We start from the raw sequence: 16,862 nt of genomic DNA on the forward strand, positions 1-16,862 counted from the left end.
GGTCTCTTCCAACTCTATGATTCTCAGTATGACAAACTGGCAGCCAGAAGACTGTTTCAAAAGGGGCACTGTGTGGTGTCTGTAACCTGCTCCAGTTAACAATCTGGCCACAGCTCTTTGGCCAGCTGAAGTTTTTGAACACACTTCAAAGGGACAAAATCCCCAGCAAGATCAGAGATTATGGTGACCAGATGAGAAAATAGATACCACTGCCTGCATGCATCATCCTAGAGAGGTGGGAACCAAGTTAGTAGGTGGAATCCTGTTGAGCATTCTTCTAGAATAATACCAGTAGTTGTACCATTAAGTACTCTCTTACACAATATGTTCCCCATTTGCTGCCAGTGTAACAGCAGATGGGTATAGTTTTTTTTACTCCACAACTTAAATGACTGCTGGAATATCTGAAGAATGGCTACGAGGATGTCCAGAAAGCTACCAGGTGGTCACCCATCACTACAGATGGATACCAGCAAAGGTTTATGCTCAAACAGTGTAGAACTGGATCTTAGCTGGTATGTTTAAATAATGTATACGAGATGTTTAAAAGCTTAAGAGTTATAACAGACATTCCAATCCAATGTCAGATCTGAAAATAGATAGTGAGTCATAAAGATACTGGAGAAGTGAGGACTACTTTAAAATGGTACAATAGAGGCAAAAAGATGGATGAAATCCAAGAGAATTAGAGATGAAGGTTAGGGTCCAGTTTTGTGAACATCATGCAGGATGTTTCCACATACAGATTCTACTAACATAAGAAGAAAGTTCATATAGAAATGGGAAAGGTCAGTGACCAGCTGTGCAAAGAAGGGATCGGAGAACAGATCTGGGGAATTTGCTACTGACCCATCACAATTGAACTTTTCAAAAGGTAAGTGTTGGCTTGAGGAATTTCAGTTCTTCTCACATAAGAGTTTAATCTGAGACCTCCTGCAGTTGATGGCCCATTCTGCACAATTCTCTGAAGCAGCAAAATCAGAACTGATAGAAGTAAGGATCAGTGCAGAGTGAAAGTGTTCTTTGTAGCCAGAAATGGATGTGAACATTGAGCATGTAATATCTAAAATTGTGCATATCTAGAAAGGAACTGAAAGCCATCTTGTACTGAAGAAAGACCTCAGCAAAGGGCAGATAAGACAAAATTGCACCCCTCCCAGAGTAAGGATTATATCAAGCTAGTGGACTCTGCACTGCTATACAGCAGGAAGCAAATCTTACATCCACCTTCATATGCAGCCAGTCTGGACAGATTTCTGTAGCTATGCCCTGTGGAAAAGGATGCAGCTGCTGAGTAAGTTGTAGATATTAGATGTAGACACCTGCTCAAACTTAGATCAAGAAGAAATCCATTGCATGTTCCCTGAACAACATGGAGTACCTCACAACAACTCATGTGATAGCTACATTTCTGGGGGCTGCCTCTGTGGCTACATCTCTGGGAGTTTTTCCTAATGACGCCCTTTAAAGGTCCCCACTATAGTAGAAGCATGAACACAGGAAGCTGCTTTACATTGAGTTAGTCTATCTGGGTTAGTGTTGTCAACTCTGGCTGGTAGCAAATCTGAAATGCTTCAGGCAGGATTCTATGCTGGCCCTATCTGGAGATTCCTGGTATTTTCTGAAGGTCTTGCACCAACCATGTCCAAGCCTTCATAGCTCCTGATATCAGGTGTGACTGGATGTGTTCATAGTGACATGCTGAAAATCTAAGGGAAGCAAAGACATGGTCAAATTAGGTCAAATTTATTTGCATGGAAATATGACTTTATAGCACCTACATGATCATGTAGGTTCAGGGAGTTGTAAACCAAACAACTCATTTCTAGTTCTGCTTTCACTGTAAGGCCAACTTCACAGCTGAAACATCAGACTGACTCCTGATATGGATGAAATTTTGTGTATGGGATAGTATATAACTAGTCACTAACTGAATCTATTTTACTAAAGCATTAGTAATAACTTACAGCTACCTTTGCCCTCCACATATAACAGTGAGTTACAGTGATACTCCTGCATAAAATATGTTGGCTCTAGTGTCTGAGCCAGTAAGTTGGATTGTAGTGTATATAAATACTTCAGCACAGCTTTTTTGCTTTCAAACAACAATCCTCCAGACAGTGTGCACATGTGAAGGATACTATGCTGTTTTTAAAAAGGGTAATTCTTGACCTGCAGTGCCACCTTCTGTATATTTCACACACTTGTGTCAACCAGTTATTACACATACAAGCAGAACAAAGAAGCTATTTTTTCCATATCAAGAGTTCACTACTATAAATAGTAGTTATAATTCTGTATCAGCTACTTAACAAGTTTGAAAACATCAGTTGGTTCAAAATATGGCAGGTGAATCAGCAAAAAGTTTAGGGGAAATGGACACTCGGCAATTTTATTTAAACAGTGTGTTGCACTAAAATGCAATGAATGTATTTTTAAAAATGTTAAAATACAAAGCTAGCGATTTATAAAAAGTAGTTCAAGCCTGTGGGCCACGCCCTACAGACATACACGTAAAATGAACAATCAGTACTGGGCCAGAAAACTACAAATCCCATGGGAACATATATAGTACAAAAAATATCAGTTCATTTGTGCCTCACAAAATGAGATAAAAGGGTATACAACCAGTTAGAGAGTGCACAATGACTAACAAATTAAAAAGGGATAATGCAGTATGCCCATTACAAAATACTAGATATTGACCAAACGCGTTTCGACATATGTGTCTTCCTCAGTGGTCATGTACAAACTGTAAAGATAAAACGAAAATGGGTCACATACATTGCCATATAAATAGTAACAAAGACCATATAACTAAAAAAGCATGAAACAATCTTGGAAAGATACTTATAAGGTGTATGGGGACATCCCGTCTCTATGGGTAAGTTGTAGCTCCCAATGGACCAAATATCCTGCCTGAAAGAATATACATGCAGGCAACTTATAAAGATATAAAGTATAGTCCTCAGGGGGAAAAATATATACATATATAAACTCAAAATATGGCAGCCAGATTGGTTGCAGGAACATCCAGGAGTGAGCATATTACACCCATACGCAAGTCACTCCATCGGCTGCCAATTAGTTTCTGGGCAAAGTACAAAGTGTTGGTTTTGATGGGTTTTTGTGGTTTTTTTGTGCTATGTGGCCATGTTCTAGATGATTATCTTCCTGATGTTTCACCAGCATCTGTGGCTGGCATCTTATTCTCTGAAGATGCCAGCCACAGATGCTGGCGAAACGTCAGGAAGAAAATCTTCTAGAACATGGCCACATAGCCCAAAAAAACCACAAAAAACCATGGATGCAGGCCATGAAAGCCTTCAACTTCACATGTTGGTTTTGAACTTTAAAACCCTACATGGTTTGGGTCCAGGTTATCTACAGGATCGTCTTCTCTCATACAATCTGTCCCAAACACTGAGGTCCTCTGGGGAGCAGTTGCTGCAGCCTGCAAGAACCCGACTAGCAGTTGTTACCCAGAGGACCTTCTTATTGGCCGCCCCAAGACTATGGAATGACCAGCCGGAAGAGATCCCACAGCTAAACCATTTTGAAGACTCGTCTCTTCCTGCACGCCTGCAGTATTTAATCATGAATTTTAAATATGAATTTTATATTTAGTCATTGTTCCACATATTGTAATATAAATATTGCATAGATCTCTTGATATGTGTATTTTATGCAGCTTAATATGTATAATTAACAAGTTGCAAGCAAGTCTGATAGCCTTTTGGCTGAAGAGCAGGGTATAAATAAATATTATTATTATTTTATATAATGATTGTGTTTTAACTATGTAACCCACCTCAAGCTGTGAGAAGTGTCAGGTAAGAAATAAAATAATAATAATAATAATAATAATAATAATAATTATCATTATTATTAATTAGGGATGCAGCTACACTGTAGAAATAATGGAATGTGACAGCATCCTGTGGAAGCCTGGAATTTTTAATTTTACAAGGTCTTTAGCCTTCTTTTTCAAAGAATGCTGGTGCCTCACAAAACTTTAAATCCCAAGATTCAAAGGATAAAGCCATAGCAGTTAAAGTGGTGTCAAACAGTATTATTTCTACAGTGTAGATTCACCCCCGCCACCCTAAATCTGAAAGAAAGAAAGAAAGAAAGAAAGAAAGAAAGAAAGGAAGGAAGGAAGGAATTGGTAAGAAATCACAACTAAGAAAACACCAGAGGTGTCAAAAAGAAAATCAAGCAGGACTGTTTGAAAAGAATAATGTATTCAAAACATATAGAACGTACAGAATAAGATAATTAAAACATATATACAATACAACACATTTTAGATAATATCCATTTCAACAAACAAGTCTGAAGAGCAGGTTATAAATACCCTAATAAATAAAAATAAATTCTTTAAAGTATAAAGAATATTTATAGTAACCAGTTTCTGTGAGTAAACTTTTATCTTGGTAATACCTAAACTTCACCTACTCATTTAACAGGAGCAATACTCTCACAAGCAAGTCTATTGCATAAGCGAGACAATGATAGAACAAAACAAATATATATAAGTAACACAACATCTAGAGCCGGCAGGGATTGGAATATGACTCTGGAAACCAGTGTTTAAATCCCCACTTGGCCATGGAAACCTACTGGGTGTCAGGATGCGAATCTCTCAGATTTCCTGACATGGTTTATGGGCTTATAGCATTTTCATATTGGATGATATGCTGTGCTGTCCTGGGTTAAGTATGGTATTGGTACCTACATTCCTTGGAGTGGTTAACAAGCAGATGTTAGAAGCAATGAGAAGCAGAGATTGCCCTGGGAGCTTCAATCCAATGAGAATGGTTGGTATGGGGTTGCACAGAAGGAGAACTCTGGGTATAAGATAATGCAAAAATGTTGAGCTCCATGGACAAATGGGGTGTAAGCTTACACCTAGTCTCAATTGCTGTGTGCTTTAATTATACTGTGTAAACCACTCATGCCTCAGGCCTGACAACATATGTCTGCTGTGAACATCTTCTGATTAAAGTTTCCATGTTTAATTACTGAAGCTTGCATTTCTGAACTGAAGTGATCTTGTGCATGACACTGGGTGACTTTGGGCAAGTCACATTCTCTCGGTTTGAGAGGAAGGCAAAAGCAAACCGATGTGAACAAATCTTGCCAAGAAAACTTCATAAGTTCACATTAGGGCAGCTATAAGTGGAAATGACTTGAAGGCACACCACAATAACACCACCAGCAACAGCATATCTAAATAATAAGAAAGCATCTTCAAAAGAAAGAGAAAAAAAAAAGAAAAAAATAATCATACTTCATACATACTTCATATATGCAAATAATGCAAACAGGAGAACAATACTGACCGGTAAATAAAGACATACCCCAGAGTTTATTCTGCTTGCTTGCTCTTCTCATGAGGGAGGCTTTTAACAAGGTTCTACAGCCCATGGTTAAAATAACAATCACAGACAAGGCACATACAAATCTATAGATTTTTTATCACATGTGTGGACAATCAAGGATGCCCACAAATGAAATCTAATGTTGCTCACTATTAGAGACTGATTGTAGCTATGTGCCTTCAAATCATTTCTGATGTATGGTGACCCTTATGTGAGGTTTTCTTGGCAGCATTTGTCCAGAACAGGTTTGCCCTTGCCTTCCTCTGATGCTGAGAGAATGTGACCAGCCAAAGGTCACTCTCTAGATTACCACACTACACTCTTATAGTGCCGCTATTCCACTTTTACTGTTCTGGCTGCTTCCTGTTGCATCCGGAAGTTTGTAGTTCAGTGTGACTTAAGAGCTCTTTGACTGAGAATCTTAAATGTTCCTCTCTCAACTGCAAATCCCAGAGTGCAACAGGAGGCAGCCAAAGTAGTTATAGAGGAATAGCAACACTATAAGAGTGTAGTGTGGTAATCTAGCCAGTGGGTTTAAATCCTGGTCTCCAGATAATCCAGTACTCAAACTGCTACCCAACACTGATAGCATAAGAAAAACAATGGTCCTAGGGCATAGAGCACAAAACACAAAATCATATGCAAGGTCCCCCCCCCCCCCCCATTTCACTTCTGGTCTCAAGGTATTTTGTTGCCTGAATCAAAGTTCAAAATGGCAGCTCTTTTCATTTCATATACATAAATAACCTAGACTGGCAATTGAACCTTAATTCAACACTGGCAAATCAATAGTGCCCTCCAACAGATCAGAGGGTAGCAGACCAGTTAAGGTGGTGCAGATATTTCACCCTTAGTTGGAGGTCACTACTTCTCCCCACAGAATCTGCTGTAGTTTTTGCCTCACCTTCTTAATGGACCTATAACCTCTTGGCTTGCATCAAATGCCACTGGTCAAATCCTTAAAGCTCAAAAGTAGCTTTGCAAGGAGTGAAGAGGCTAGTGTGAATCTGCACGTGATTGAAAGTGCTTGGTGTATGAGCAGAAAGTCACCAAGATTCCAGCTATTATTTTTGTGATAAGTTGTTAGTATTAGATTTTGGGAAATATGAAAATGCTCAGGGGAAAAAAAAGACTGCTGCATTCAGTATCCTGAATTGGGTTATTTTAGTATATTTGCAGCATGTAACAAACTTTCCTTGGGCTGAAAGTGTGGTTGCTATTAGTAACCTTGAAAATCAAGCAGATACTTTCATTAACTAAATGTAGAAAGAGTTTGTCTATTCATGTTGTCAGCAATGCATTCATATTTGGATAGTTATTGCACTGTTCACTTTGTAGAAGTTCACAGATCTCAGTCTCTTGCTTCTGTAAAGACTCTCTGATCAGCTCCAAAATGGTTTTCACTTCCAACAAAAGTTTCTTTTGTGGCAAACATCCAGGCACCTCCTCCATCTCCACCTGAGAGGTATCAACACATCTTGATAATCTTTTCAGGCAATATAGCTTAACAGTAAGTGACAAGATATTCTGTTTAAATTAATAAAACAGAACAAAAGTGTGTTGGAGACAAAAATGTTATAGAAGAGTAAGCTTTACAAGCAGTAGTAATAAGTCACACAACTTTTGTAATGTGAACAATACAGGTATGTGGTGATGGTTTCTTCCAATGTGTTTACTTTACCCAATTCTCATCATGCATAGTACAACTCAGGCTGTTGCCACACTACAGAATTAATACACTTTGACACTGCTTTAAGTGGCTCCATCCTATGGATTCCTGGAATTTGTAGTTTACCATGGCACCAGAGCTCTCTGACAGAGAAGGCTAAATATCCCACAAATCTAGAAATCTTGGAATTCCATAGCATTGTGCCATGGGAGCTAAAGCAGTGTCAAGCTGCACTATTTCTGCAGTGTAGATCCAGCCAAAGAGTTGTTATCTTATTACGTAAAATTAGATTACTTACTTTAAGAACGTGGTTATGTTTTAAGGAGATCATATTTTCCCTGTATTCAGTTCACAATATATTGTGATTTTCAGTTAATGTAAACAATGCAATACATTCTGTAATGTTGGTTGCATGAGTGCTTTGGCATATTTTGGATAGTGACTACTGCAACCTAACATGGTACAACTCCTCAGTTTCAGACCCAAACTATGTTGAGGCATGAATTTCGCAGTTTGTAGAGTCAATTCATGTAGATCCTCAGACTATGGAATCTCAAGACAAAGTTAGGAACAGCCCTATATGAGAATGGCCAAATCTACAATTTTGTTTTATCAAATTTATCCTTTTCCCTACTGCAAATGTTTTTCAACCATGTTTGCATTCACATCAGTTGGCAAAATATGCCCCTCAAACAAAAGTCCATGTGAAAATTGTACATTTCCCCAGATAGATAGATAGATAGATATGCATTTCTATATTAACTTTTCCCATAAGGGCATACATTTTGCCATTTCCCCCTAATATAATGCATTTTTGTGTCAGTTTTGTATGCATCTTGCCTTACTATAGGCATTCTTGTTCACATTTTTTTTAAAAAAAGTTGTGGACCAGATGACAGAATTCTTAAAAGTATGAATTACAGCTTGCAAATATGCCCCAAATCGGTTATAATTGGAGTGTCCAAATGCAGTAATCCTTCACACTTGATGAATTTCTCCTACAAACCCAACCGCATATCATAGTCTATGCAAGCTGAATTCTCTTTCTTCCCATCATGAGCCACATATCACCGAGCCTTTGAAGCAAAGGAAATAGAGATGGTACAAGCAGTAAAATTATTGCTTGCACTAAGTATATTTCCAAATAATGTCTGTAACCAAATATTGTAATATTAGCCAGGAAAAGTGAAAAGAAGGCATACCACAAAAGATGCAGAACTTTCACTTAGTTCAGTAGTCTCTAACTCATATGCTGTGACAACAGGCATCTTTTTATTTGCAGTCTTCTCTGTGGTTTGGTTTTCTGTTACCTGAAAGAAATATGCCCTTTTGGTATATTTCAGATTAAACATGTTTTTGTTTTGAACTGAAAAAGTTTCCATTTCTATCATTACAATAGAGAAGAAAATTCCAAACACAAGGAAATCTTTGAGAAAGTGTCTATTGCTTGACTTTTTTGTATTTGGGATAGTAGAGCACCATTTAATGTAACAAAACAGAAAGGTAAGGCTAGTAAAATTTTCTGTCCAATTTCTTTATCAGGAGAAAGATTATTTAAAAAAATTATGTGTGAAGAACTGTAGTGTTTACTAACAAATAACAGGCTAGTAATCTAATCAAGGCATAGTAAGCCAACAATTCTAGGACACTCTCCAACAATGCAAAACAGAATTCCAGGACTGGAAAAATATCATCCTATTTCTATACCAGTTAAATTACCTTAAAATAGATCAAATATTTTAAGTATCTTAGGACAGGAAGACATGGCCAGGAAGGGCCAGCTTGAAGACGCCCCCACCAAAGATGCGTTGGGGCCATGGCAAACACGTGCTGTGGCCCCAATTCACACTGAACCCACTCCTATTTGGGCCAGGAAAGGGCCACCTTTTCTGCCCTTGCTGCAGCTCCAGGGTGGCTTCAAGATGTTCTTGAAGGCATCTTGAAGTCACCTATGTCTCGGCAGCTGGCCGGCTTCCGGGTGGCTTCAGAGTGTGTGGTGTGTAATCACTGTCCTCCCAAGACACCTGGAAGTGGGCTTTAATGGGCCATCTGTTTCAGTCCTTAATCTCCAAAGGAAAAATGCATCTTTAATTCTACCTTTTCATTTAAACCACATTTACCTCATCTGATGTAATTAATGCTCTTCGTTGATCACAAGGCAAGTCCATCTGAAAATCTACAATTTTCTGCACTTTTTCAAGGTTTTTCCTAGTCTTCTGAAACTCCTTGACAGCTGAAGAGTAAGAAAGATTAAAGATTAAAGATTGTTAAAAACACTGGTAGCATTTTAAGGGGGGAAAAATTCCACAATTCTGGCAAACCCTCTCAATTCATATATTCCCTGAATGCCAGAAAAGATAGAACAATTGTAGATATAGCCTTTTGATTGATAGCACTAAGAACTGTCTGCCTCTTGGAGTAACATTTGTCTGCAATGTTTTCAATCCAAATCCATAATGATCTTTCTGTCATTCATCCACCTGATAAGTAAAAGAATAGAGCAGTCTATTCCACCATGCTTGCCCACCCATGTTGTTTCCAGCTGGCAGTATCATTTTCTCCTGCCTTTAGATATTTATAACTTTTGAGTTCCTTCTGTCTTAATGAAATGTGAAATGTTATAACTTTTTGCAAAGTCTTCAAAAACAAAGTGATTTTTTATTAGTCAGATTCAGTATGTGCACCCAGTCCTAAAACCGAGTGGACTATTTATGACTGCTTGCTGTGTAGGTGTTAAAGATGAGGTGTCACTCCAAAAGAGAGGGGGGGAGAGGGAGAGAGACACAGTCCTACCCAGAACAAGCGTTGTTGAGCATTTATTTATTTATTTTTATAATCTGCTTAGATCTGAGAATTTCAAAGCAGTATGCAACTGCAATAAGCATGTCATATACACGATACACACAATGAGAATACAGTACCTGTGCTGTTCACAAATATTTGTCATTGTATGCCTTCATGTCACTTCCAACTTGTGGTGACTTATAGGGAACTTATCATGGGGTTTTCTTGGCAAGATTTGTTCAGAGGGGTTTTGTGTTTGCCTTACTCTGAGACTGAGGGAGGCATATGATTTGAGACCCAGTAGGTTTCCATGACTGAACAGGGATTCAAACCCTGGTCTCCAGAGTTGTAGTTCAACACTCAAACCAATATATTATGCTGGGTCTTGGTCACAGATATACAAGGGTTTGAACTCAGACGCTTAATTAAGCACTCAAAGTTCTGGGCCTTGATGTTTCTACTTCATTCCATTTCAATGATTATGAAATCTGCAAATGTTGGTAAACTCTTATGAAAAACAAACTGAACCAAAGTCTCTGCCAATTCCCTCGTCCCAAGCTTTATATTTCTTCTCAGCCACAGCTCCATCTACTGGAGGACCAAGGCCTCACTCTTTGAAATGTTGTTCTAACAATGCAGTGCATCTTTTCTGAGGGTGAAGGGGGGTCTGTACATACAGACACCCATGGCCATGAAGTGACTAGAAACCAAAGCTGTAAAAGGAGAACAATAAATATTTTCTTTCACCTTGGCAGTAACAAAGCACCACCATGCTTTGTGTTTATGAGGTTCTGGTACAATGCTTCATCTGAAATCTGTCAGATTTCTCTTCTGTTCTGTTTCAGTAATGACATGAGTGGGAAGCTTCTTATTGTCCAAAGCCATAAGAGTGAACTTACAATGAAAGAAAAATGAATACATACACAATGAATGCATTGACCAAAAAGAAACAATGTTCTTAAAGGAAATAACTTACTTAAGGTGTGTTGCATGTACAGACAGTTTAGCTTTTGAGTAGTAGTTTCTAGAAGCCAAGCCTACAAAAGACCACAAAAATTTCAATGGCAATGAACATCTTCAGTCTTTTGATATATAAATGAGACAAATGAAATGATATACCTAGTAGATATGTACTTTGGAGAGCCTGAATTCCCATTAGAAGCCAAAATGATTAAACTGAGGCTATCATACTTGGATCTACCAAGAGATGACATGGTGTGTTAGAAAAGATGATAATACAGGGGAAAGTAGAAAGCAGCAGGAAAAGAGAATGATCATGTTAAACAAAGATTGATTCAATCATGGAAGCCATGGCCCTGAGTTTTCAAGACCAGAGCTGGGTGGTTGATGACCAGGACTCTTGGAAGTCTCTTATTCCTAGAGTTACCATAAGCTGAATTCGACTTGATCACAAACATCAGCAACAAATATCTACTCTAGTTTTGATGTCGTAACTCACTGTATGTGGCGCAAACCAAGCTTTAATATAAGCCACTATTACAATATTACATTGCAGATGATTAGATAGATAGATAGATAGATAGATAGATAGATAGATAGATAGTTTTGAAGTGAGAGGATGAGAAAAGTGTATGCTTATTGTGAAATGTAGCAGAGAATAAAGGAAACTACTAGACTGAAGATCAAGTATTGTATTTTGCCCTTCACCAGTATCTTATCACTTCCATAGCAAATTACTACAGTTTGATTTATGTTTTATGATTTCTTGCAAATTTTAGTTATCCAGAACACTGTTGTTAGGTTACTGACTGAAGCTAATGTGTTTGACTAATTCATAAAACGACTTCAATGGCCACCAGCCATATGAACCTGATAAAAATCATGCTGGGCATACTGAAAGCTTATCACAAGACAGAAATGTGTTAATTACAGCACTAAATTAATAATAATAATAATAATAATAATAATAATAATAATAATAATAATTGCAATAGCATTTCCTACTCACTTCTCCCAGCAATTGGTAATGCCTTTTTGCATTTTGGGGAATTTTTTTTTTTTTTGCAAAAATATGGGGAAAGGGATATTGAATAAAAATAGCACAGAAACAATACTTTTGAGTAAAAAACATTGCTTTTGTGCATCATTCCACAGTTTTCACAAAATTAATACTTTTGCCATTTTGAAAGCAATTTTAGCAAATTTAGGAGGAAACTAATATAATTTTCTTTTGAAAAAAGAATAGCTGAATCCCTTCCATTGTCTGGGTAATGAGAAGGAAAAAATCCAGAGTAATCCTGATTTACCTTTTCTTTGTCCCAATTCTCCTTTTGCAATGTAATCTGGTTTAGGAACTCTTCTTTCTCCTGTCTCAGTTTACTGTTTTCTTCCTCCAGTCTCTAGACGTGCAATAATCCATAAAGGAAATTACTGGAACAGGTTGTGAAAAGAATGAACTGCTTCTATGTTTGATCTATGTGGTATGGAATTACACTGCCTTACTATATTTATACCTTAACATATTGTAGTACTACATTTATGTCTCTTTTAAAATTTCATTTTACTGCATTTTATATCAACTAATTATAAACCACATCTGCAACTATTAATAGATTGTAGGGTGTTATAAAATATCTCTCTAAGAACAGATGGATAAGGATTCATTGAAAATACATATTTTTAAGTGCTATATATATATACAGGATTGGCCATAAGACATATATCATCTTGGAATTTTCAGGTGGCATCAGTATAGTTCAGTGGAATGAAGTTACATTTCCAATAGCTGATATTTGTGGATACATGATTGAACCAGCCCTACCATTAGGCACAATGGGGCAAGTATCTGAAGAAGTTGGGGAGGGCATCAGTGAGAGCTACCCAGCTGCTCCTCCTAAGTCTGCTGGGCATTTCTCTGTTCTGAAAGCAAAGTATATCCACATATCATAAGCTTGTCTTCTGCCCTCAAGTGTGATAGAAAATCCTAACCCACTATTGAACTGAAATTCAGTTGCCCACTAGTACTGTATCTATATATGGAGTGGAGGAGGAGCAGCGATAGTCAATGAATCCCATCATGGGAGTAAGGTGGGATATAAATCCTTGAAATAAATAAAATAAAATAAAATAAATTTTCTCCTTTGCCTAAAATATCTTGGTCTGGCCCTGATCAATGCCTGTGGATTTCTGAAGATTGTGCAAATGTTGCAGTGGTCCATATTTTGCTTCCTGAATAAGGATACTTGGGAATCAATAAAGGACAAATGTTCAGTTGTTGCAGATTAAAATAGTTCAATTTTGTTTCAGTGTGCCCATGCTGACTAATTTATCTCATCCTCAGTACTTTTCATAAAACTGCATGAGCTGTAGGAAGCAGTTCATAATGCAGCCATGTTGTGTTTATGTAGTTTGTAGCACCTGTATCCAAAACAAATGCCCTCCCCTGCATTTTTTTACCTTTGTTCTGTCTTGCCAGTATTGGTTTTTCTTGTCTACTACTTCTTGATAGGCTTCTAACTGAGCTTTCAGGTTCTTCATTTTGTTGTAATACTGATTTTTCACCACCATTATGGCTTGCTCCTGTGCAATATATTAAAGCAAAGAAAATAAGGCAAAATGCAACTCAAACTGGAAAGAACCGTTAAAAAAACAAACCATTCAATCATGTTCCTTTCTATGTAACCCCATCCAGCTTTGTATGTTAGCTGTCCATGCTTGGTAGAAGACATATGGAGAACTCCTTATGTTTGGTTAGGATTTCTGACTACAGATGCCTATATAAAGTTTGCATTTGTGGCCCATTCCTACCTCTGTGTCTGGTCTCGGCCTGGAGGGAGAGGGGTTACAGGGCAGTATCCATTCTCTCCTACCCCTTTTCCCTTTAAAATGTGGACATACGTTTGTGTATGTTTGAAATTATATAAGTTGCTTGAAAACATACCTCTCTATTGACTAAAGCATGCATAAACAGCATTTTTCACAAATTTTAAATGAGCACATTTTTCTCTGTGTACTTTTCAGATATTTCCAAGGGCCATGCATAGAAAATGCATCAGGTTCACAGTTGGCCCCAGAATTATGGACCAATAAAAGTAAGCAAAAATCTTTTCACATATCCTATGTTTCTGATTTCCAGTTTCTGTACAATAGCTGTAACACTATGGCTCTTCCTACTCATCTTAAATTATACTACTAAACTGAAGAGAGCTTAGGGTCACCAGGAGTGGATTTCTATGTGCAAGAACTGTAAGCTCAGCTCATCTTTGGTTCTTGAACCACATTCCTGGGCTCAGAATTCTTCAATTTTAACTATATAGATCATGTATTAGACTCTTGTGTATGGATCTCTGAGGAATTAGTGAAAGAACAAAGTAGCACCCACAAGCCTGTTGTTTGCCCATTGTTGGACTGAAATGCAGTGAGGAATGAAACATAAGGCCTTTTCCAGATGGTAATGTTGATGTGCAGTACATGGAGCTTTGGGGAAATTATTTGCCCATGAAATGGGAATGCTTAACAATTCTCAGATAAATCTGTATTAAGCTTAGCCTTCTGGCTCACACCAGAAGGTTAAGCTTAATACAGATTTATTGGAGAATTAAGCATTCCTGGCCTAACACCCAGAGCCACTTTATGCAAGCAAGTGCTGCCTGTGCTAATGGAGTAGCAGAAACAGTGTGTGTGTGTGTGTGTAAATAAACATGGATAATTTTGGGTTTCCATGGAGGGTAATATTTTGGGATTGCATAAAATACTACTCTTAATAGTAGAAGAAGCTTACCATCCAAGGTTCAGCTGCTTATTTCTGATCAATATGTGAGCCTTCACTGATTATTTCTAATCAATATGTGAGGCTGCACCAATAGCTCTACTTCTGCTTTCTTTAATCTGTCAAGCTGTGAGCCTGACGTCCAAAGGAGAACTGTGCACAAATGAATCCCTTGAGCTTTTCCACCCTACTTTTGGGCAGTGAAAGGGAGGGACCATTCTGCCACAGTTCTCCAGAAGGAGGAGCAATTCTCCAATGATTTCATAGCAGTGAAGCTCACCTTGAGTAGGTACAATATCATAGCATTTTCTTATCATCCTAAGGTTTGCCTTTGTAGTAATATTTGGTATCCAGCCTCAGGGGAAGGCAATAGCAAACCTCCTGTGAACAAGTCTTACCAAAAAATGTTGGAAATGACATGAAGGCACACAACAAGAGCAACAATATCAAACAGATTGCAGCATAAACAGTAAAATATGTGCTTGTGGTAAAAAAAAAAAAAACCACTCAGGATGCTGCTACAAAGAAAGAAAGAAAGAGAGGAGAGAGAGAGAGAGAGAGAGATAGATTTACATTTATTGTTCCAGGAAATCTATCTTGGGATTGGAAAGTGGGTAGATAAAACAAGATTGCCTAGATTTCAGTAGAACACCCCTAAAGCTAGATCACATTTGTGGATGTAATCCATATATGGGAAGCAAAAAAGACTTGCATACATAGATCAAAGAAAGAAACAGAGGTGAAACAAAAGGACAGGTCTGTTCTCTCGAATTCCCTTGCACTAATCACTTTATACAAGAGTTGATGCTTCTTTGGTTCCAACAGTTTTCAGGGAGGGCAGTAGCCCGGGGTGTAGCTACAGGGGAGGCAACATGAGACCATTATGTCCCCCCATCACTAAATTCTCCTCCAGTGTCCCCACTTCTAGCACTGCAATAACTTAAAACTTCAGTTCAGCATTTAGAAGTACCCTTTAGGCAGCTAAAGAAATGGGGCAGGCAAAGTTACTGCAGGGATACAAACCAGGGTCAGCTCTAGGTGTTTGGCCACCCTAGGTGAGAAATATTTTGGCACCCCCTGTCACCTCACAGGGTGGGCAGCGAGAAGAGATGGGGCTGTTGACATTGAGGTTACATTCAAGGCACATGTGGAAGGCTGATGATGTACCATGTGACCATACCACGGACCAGAGGGGCGCACATTTATGCTTTGGCCATTGTACAAAGAAATCGTCATATGATAGCTTGCTTTTACATTGCTTGCTGTAATGAGTTGTCACTTTAATATTGTTTAATTATGCAAAAAATATATATACAAAAAAGCTGCCAAGCTGCCCCTAAATTTTGCTGCCCTAGGTGGCTGCCTAGTTCGCCTATATGAGCCGGTCCTGATACAAACACAGGAAATAGAAGTTTTAGGTGTGAATGATCTTCAGTTTCTCACTCTCTGCAATGCTAGACATTTGGGGGAGGGAAGCAAAATTGCATGGGGCAGAGTTCTTATTTGGAAGGGGGATGCTCTCAATTCACCCCCTCCATTGCTGCATCCCTGGAACAGCCCCCTTTAACTTTCTTACAGGACTCCTTGGGCATCTCCCTCTCTTGGAATAAAGAGCTGTATGTGTCTTAGAATCATAGAATCATAGAGTTGGAAGAGACCACAAGTGCCATCCAGTCCAACTCCCTGCCATGCAGGAACTCTCAATCAAAGCATCCCCGACAGATGGCCATCCAGCCTCTGATTAAAGACCTCCAAAGAAGGAGGCTCCACCACACTCTAAGGGAGTGCGTTCCACTGTCAAACAGCCCTTACTGTCTGGAATTTCCTCCTAATGTTGAGGTGGAATCTCTTTTCCTGCAGCTTGCATCCATTGCTCCGGGTCCTGTTCTCTGGAGCAGCAGAAAACAAGCTTGCTCCCTCTTGTGGCTTTCTAAGTCCCCACTCCTCTCAAGTGCAGGTGAAAAAGGCTGCCTTGTCTCTTGTGTTAAATAAAGATTCAGGTTCTCATTTATTTGGCTTCTGGAACAGAGAAAAGGTCACCATGTTTTCCTTTGCTGCATGAAAGAAAAATCCCAGGATTCCATAGGATGGCTTTACAGCACTTAAGGTAGTGTCCAACTACATTATTTCTACAGTGTAGATGAACCCCTAAATCTAATTAGTGGCCGAGCACTTGCATGATAGGACTTGCTTCCTGTCCTCCATAACAATTCATTGGTATTCAAAAACTTACTTTTCTTCCCAGCTATCTGAACCAGTTTTGAGGAGTGGAAAAAACACATTGGACCCTAAGTGA

The 16,862-nt window shown here is 38.5% G+C and overlaps 1 protein-coding gene across 1 annotated transcript in view; it reads right to left on the reverse strand.

Annotated features, from left to right (window-relative positions):
• Window positions 1-6,665: 6,665 nt before the first annotated feature.
• The window catches only part of LOC149323657 (uncharacterized), a 28,505-nt gene continuing 18,308 nt past the window's right edge, over window positions 6,666-16,862 (reverse strand). Inside the window, exons 6-11 of the mRNA XM_089480052.1 lie at window positions 13,255-13,377; window positions 12,105-12,197; window positions 10,814-10,874; window positions 9,174-9,286; window positions 8,256-8,363; window positions 6,666-6,842 (exon numbers count right to left, since the gene is read on the reverse strand). Coding sequence (XP_089336178.1) covers window positions 6,666-6,842; window positions 8,256-8,363; window positions 9,174-9,286; window positions 10,814-10,874; window positions 12,105-12,197; window positions 13,255-13,377 — 675 coding nt within the window. The remainder of the gene's footprint in view (window positions 6,843-8,255; window positions 8,364-9,173; window positions 9,287-10,813; window positions 10,875-12,104; window positions 12,198-13,254; window positions 13,378-16,862) is intronic.

The sequence above is a fragment of the Sceloporus occidentalis genome, unplaced genomic scaffold (genome assembly GCF_023333645.1).
Source record: "Sceloporus occidentalis isolate IW3139 unplaced genomic scaffold, rSceOcc1.0.p SCAF_1, whole genome shotgun sequence".
NCBI lineage: Eukaryota > Metazoa > Chordata > Lepidosauria > Squamata > Phrynosomatidae > Sceloporus > Sceloporus occidentalis.